The 6,228-nt window shown below is 35.9% G+C and overlaps 1 protein-coding gene across 1 annotated transcript; it reads left to right on the top strand.

The window, feature by feature from the left end:
• Positions 1–4,280: 4,280 nt before the first annotated feature.
• On the top strand, positions 4,281–5,214 carry LOC136266266 (uncharacterized). The gene is made up of 2 exons (XM_066061275.1): positions 4,281–4,398; positions 4,465–5,214. Exons 1-2 carry the CDS (start codon positions 4,342–4,344, stop codon positions 5,074–5,076), a joined length of 669 nt encoding a protein of 222 aa, XP_065917347.1. The 5' UTR covers positions 4,281–4,341; the 3' UTR covers positions 5,077–5,214.
• Positions 5,215–6,228: the final 1,014 nt, after the last annotated feature.

Below are 6,228 nucleotides of genomic sequence, written 5' to 3'. Positions count from 1 at the left end.
TTGAACTAAACCTCTATACCTTCAAAACTGTATAGTTACAAGCCCATTACACTGCTTGAAGTGTCTTAGTTTACTACAGTGGTATATCCCCAGTATATGGAACAGTCAATTGTTTGTTATTTTAGTAGTTTTTCAGTAAACCCGCATTCACTGATGTTTTACTGAGAGTTTAAAACTTAGTAAAATAATTATGTTCCATATACTTAAGTTTACTGACACTTTACTATCAGTATAACTACAGTAAGGCATCTTAACAAATTAGTAAACTAAGAACCTTCAAGCAGTGTTAATGAGAATCGAACAATACTAAACTGACTAAACTGCAAAACGATTTTTATATAGGCAGCTGCAGTATCAATCTCTTTTTCTAGACAAATATTCTTGGCAAGTGATTTCCCAGTGTAGTCAGGAGAATGTTGATTACCATTACTCAATTGTATGCTTGTACATGTGCAGATTGTTGCTATTTAATTTGCTTCACAATTGACTTTGTCCTCTTTACAATAAAATTAATTTGTGACTTTTACAGTAGAATTACTCACATGTAATATTATTGTTACTTTAAAATTGTTTTTCTTTGCCACACCCACTTGTGAGGTATGTCTGTGTCTGTATGTGTCCAAGGACTTACTTCACTTCTTTGGTCAGTGACAATGTTGCAGTGGCAGAACTTAGTCCACCAATGTACAATTCAGACAGATCATGACCAGCTAGCAAAGATTCTGTCACACATGCAACATTTCTTCAGACACAGTGGATGTGCGATGGGCTCCAGAAATCAAACAATTAATTTCTTGGTTGGGATAATAACAAAGCTTGTCCTACAAAGATTGGACATCATAATAAGTGACAAATTAATAGAATCTTATGAAAAAGCAATTTGAAAGTCTTGCATTCGTCCAAACTCTAAACCACCAACTGGGTGTACTAGTTGTGTAAAACTTGTTCAAAGCTATTCAGTACCTTTGACTTTGGTCAAGCAACTACCTCCCCATTTGTGCAAGCTATAGCCAGCAGTGTTGAACTACCAGCGTTTAACTTCTTCTTTCACTTCATTTACATGCAGGCAATTCACATATCATGGTTTCTCCCTTACTATTCAGATATGTGCATGTCTCTATATTTCCTTACCTTGATGCAGTGGCCATGACCAGTAATATAATTTAGTTATACTGCATGGTTTGAGGGGGCAATGCATTCACCACATTTCCTTGCTTCTTAATATATTTTTTCAGATACATTGCTTTGTAATTGGTCTATGTAGATACTGATCTGCATGAGTCTTGACATAATTTATGAATCCATCTAAGAATAAAATTTTTATATCTAAATAATATGCAGCGCACCCACACACATTCATAAACCATTAAGCCATTATGGCTCAGTATGTAATAAGCCATCCATATATAGCTGTACACAAAGTTTTAATGTTTTTATGATTTTAATCATTTACAAGTGTACAGCCAAATGACCATGGCACACTGCCTCACTAGTTTATATAGCTAATATGTAAAGGAAAGAAGTGTGAACAATATTCTCAAGAAAAGCTATCCTGAGCCCATTACTGTGTTTTCATTAGAGTACTGTGGAGGTATGGACAGATTATTATCATATACCTTAACATTAACAGTTTCATTTTGAAATATAACACACAAACAAAGACAGAAATTGTTTTACTAGAAGCTCATAAATGCCTTTCTGCATGTTTCTTACTAGCAAACAGAAAAATACAGTGAATATGGTCTTCACAATCTAACTATGCATGTTGATTATTATCATGTGTCACAACATAAAGGAAATTTCATGAAGACTTAAAGGTAAAATTTATGAAGACTTGGTGTCTATATAAATTAATCAAGACACAAGGAAATGTGGTTCATAGTCATAAGTCCCTCATCCCTAGGGAAGTGCATTACTGTGACGAACCTGAGGTTGTCCAATTCACACTAGAATCAAAGATTGCTTTTTGTGGGGATTGTTTAATATTCTTTCCCTATAGCTGTGTAACATATAAATTCTAAGGATCCACTTAGCTACACTGTTTCATTGTAATGTTTAACTTTTGTATGACAGTCATGTCAAAAATGTGGTGAGCTGCATATACTTAGTTACATAAGCTGGTTGTCATACCTACCTGAACAATACCATGTACAAACAAAGTTGGCAGTTTAATAATACACTTTTCTTAGAATAAACAAATAGCTAAGTAGTTTGTGTGATATATTGCTATAGCTACCACATGAGTGTGCTCAGATAATAAAGCCCAATTATTATTAAACAAAACTCTGTTCTTTAGAACATATACAAATACTGTAATAAAACAATCACTTCTGCTGTTGGATTAGTTAATAGAGATTTGAGTCTTACTGTACTAGCAGTATAATGTGAACTAAAACTCAGCCCTTAAATAAGGTAGAAAAATTATCACAAAATGGGGTGATGTGATGCACACTGGTCTAACTTTGTAAATGTTTTAGAAAACATTTTACCAGTTACTATATAGTATGCAATGTTGGGATCTGACTCTAGCTGCCAATGAAATTATACATTATGATGCATACTGGCTTCTTAGGATGCAGAACACATGTACTACTGTATGACTTAATTGAATAACATTAATTTTGCTGATGATTTACAAATTCAAAAACAATTGATGATTTTATGGGGTGGGCCGGGACACATTTTGCAATTCCAACACCACTGGACGTTTTACCCTTAAGTGTTGATTCTTGGCAACAAATATACCTATAATTCCCAAAGTGGCTAATTGTCCCATCTGCATGTGGATCCTTCCTGATAATATATAGATAAATGTAATTTTTAATTGTTTATAGCTGTATAGACCACAGTGGTCTACTGCATATATGCATGTTGTTATTTACTCACTTTTGTGCTGCTATATACTTTAGTGAGCTATGTAGGTTCCTGCTGAATCTAAATTTCAAAGGGGGATCCCTGAAGCCCTTGGAAACCCCCCTTTCCTATACGCCCCCAGTGTGATCTTACTCAAGGGCCGGACACAAGTATTACGTCAATCAGGGGCGGTTTTAGGGGGTTTCTCAGTGGGGTTTCCGGAAATTCCTTAGGGTTTGGCCAGCTGTTCAGCCATTAGGCAACTAGCTATTATACTGATTCTTCCTTAACTAGCTAGCTACAACCAAACCATCTCATAGGGCATAACACACGAATCATACTCACCAGATAACTGATACTATCACTTCCTTACAGCAAAGGATCACACCCCAAGTATTAAACTTATAACTAATGCCCATCATTTAATCACTATAGTTTGCGCATTATTAATAGTAAATCTTCCAAGACTACATGCAGAATTCGAACAAACAGAAGAGGTGATGGTTGTAGTGATAACGAAGGACAAATGTCAAGATGAAGAAACAAATCGATACTCTCTAATAGAACAGTCACTTTGTAATGAAATACTCTAATAGAGCATTCACTGATTAAAATGTTCCAAGATAATTGTTACTAGCCTAGTGAACTAAATAAACTATCATTATAGTAAGAATTCAGTGGATAGATTGACCTATCCACAATCTATTAACTAATGATCAGTAGCTATAGTAGCCTGGCTGCAATTTATTTTGTAGGTTCAGTGAGTGGCTACAAGGGCAACGAATAACTTCCATCAGTAATTTTATTGGAAGGAGGCTGTAACTCAGATGAACAGAAGTTTTAAGAACTAAATTAAGTCCCATTGTATTTTATGTACCTAGTACTTGTAAGCTTCCTACAAGATTAGTTGTTATAGAATATCAGTGCAAAGCATTGATCTTTTAGCTACCACACATAGCTAGATAGAGTGTAAGTACTGTAAGTATTGTACTCTTTCTATAACATTCTGGTAAAATTGATAAACCATATGTATATTATAGTCAAGACATCATTGTATTTCTGCCATGCAGAAGTTCCAAGAAACACTCAGAAAGTGTTGGCATGAGATGAAAGTAGTGAGGCCGGATCAGTAGACCAAAACTTGAGGTTAACAGTGCTGCATATCTGTAGCTAACTCTGTTGTTTGTAATAAAGTTGTAATATGAGATTAGAATAAAGAGAAGAACCATACAATTACTATAGCTAGTCTATAAATGCATGCGTGGCATGGTGAATGTGCATGTTTGTTTCCATAGTATATGACTGTATTAGTGCATGCAACCATATATATGCAAATATTGAGGGAAACATTTACCACCAACATCACCTGGCTTAATGAAGTTTAATTAATGACTATATAGACTGCTGTCTCAAAATCAGAGCCACTAGTTAGTATATAAATGCTTGAGTTTGCTGACTGTTGACATCTGATAAATTAGTTTCTTTGCGATGCTTCATCTTGTGATTGGATTTTCATTGTGCTTTCTCTTACAAGCCAACTGTGAGGTTCGTATGCTATATATAATATGTGTTGAGATTTGGACTTAAAATTAATTTTGTGTTTCTATCTAGTTGGTGAGAGATGATCCAGCAAAGATAACAATAATACCCTTTTACAAGGTGTATACTCCCAGTGATATAGTCAGCAAAGCAGAGTTTACCTCCACCTATACTTACAATGCTACAACACTAAATTTTCATACAGATGTTACAGACTACAGACGGCTTTTCAGACTACCTTTGCTAAAGAAAAATGTACTCTCTGTTGATGCTGATATTGTTGTAGTAGTGACTACTGGACTTGATAGTGGAATACGGAGTGAAGACAGTGATCCCAAATTCTTTATTTCTGATGGATCTAATGGAGTAGGATTTGAAATGCGAGAAGAAGCTGATCGTTGTCGAGGAATGGAAGCAGTAATGGGGTCTACTGCTACAGCAAGGAAAGTGTATCCTAGTGCTAGTCATAACTCTTCCATCCTACCAGAACAGTTTGTCCTAACCATTAAACCTTCCCAAAAATGGGGTTCATGCTACCATTCTGCTGATAGTGGATTGATTTCCCCTGTGGCCTATACACGCTCTATCAATCTAGATCAAGGTCTGTGGCTGGAGGTGTACAGGGAGGGTTCAAATGAACAGTATGCTTTCAACTACATCAAGGTGGAGATCCATGAGAACTGATAGCATTTATTTTCTTACGATGTGTGCATACACAGTTGTAAAATTTATCTAGATTTTGATTGTATATAGCAGTGGTAGAGTTATATATGAATTAACTGTCATGCAGTGTGTTATTCATTAAAGTTTGTTAAACAGAAATGGTATAGTGTAGCTAAAGGTTACTGTATACTGATTATAGATCCCCGGAATATGCTTTTAATTAAGTCTTCATTTTTTTTCCTAGCAATTCTTTTTTCTTCACTTATCATTTCTGAAATTATTTCCAATAATTTCCTGAAGTGATCTTTGAAATACAGCTAATTACATCTGTTTTTTTCTGTGGCGATTACTAGTACTGAATGGCCATTATTGTAATTTAAAAGTTTGAGATACTCTAATGGAGCAGTCACTATGACCAACGTTGAAACCGGGTCACTACTGCTGACTCGGATGACCCACTGACCCGGATTTGACCCGGATGTGACCCGGATGTGACCTGAATTAATTAAAGCCGAGACGTGTTTCGGCTAGTCTCGGGCGAGCGAACGAGTCTACATTTTGAGCGTTCGATTCGTGTTGAGTAAATATTGCAACTTCAGCCTAGGCTGTAGGTTGAAGACCAAAAAAAAAAAAAAAAGGTCTTCACCTACTGACAATAGCTACCCCCCTCACCATAGATACTCTCAGTTTCGTGCTACATACTGCACTTACTAACAAATAGGCGTGGCTGAGCATATGTTGGTAATGTGATTAGGCACTCCAGTATCCGAGATTTTTTAATAAAATAATTCTCCGTATATTCCCCAATAGAACCCTGGCACAAAATGACAACTCGTGTTTAACTTGGGATTGCTCCGTCATCTGAGCTCCAATGAGGATGAAAATCGCTGTGGGGTTTGTCCACACGCTGATCATCATGAAAATCTTAGTTTTATCGTGTGCGTTACATATAAGTACGTTTTGTGTTGTTTTGTAATCTTTTCAAGCCTTGTAATATATGTAGAATACTTTAAAACTTAAAAAAACGTACTGTCGGGTGGAAGGTAGTCACTGGTGCTTACTTTAAAGTGCGTAGTTACTTCACTAGGGTTAGCGATTTTCAGCTCCAGAGCAATTTTCTGATGGCTGAGTCATCAGCTCAAAAGTATGAACCACTTCAAAGTCGGCATAACA

Source organism: Dysidea avara, chromosome 9 (genome assembly GCF_963678975.1).
Source record: "Dysidea avara chromosome 9, odDysAvar1.4, whole genome shotgun sequence".
NCBI lineage: Eukaryota > Metazoa > Porifera > Demospongiae > Dictyoceratida > Dysideidae > Dysidea > Dysidea avara.
Note: the sequence above shows the minus strand (reverse complement) of the source record. Positions and strands in the feature narration are given on the sequence as shown.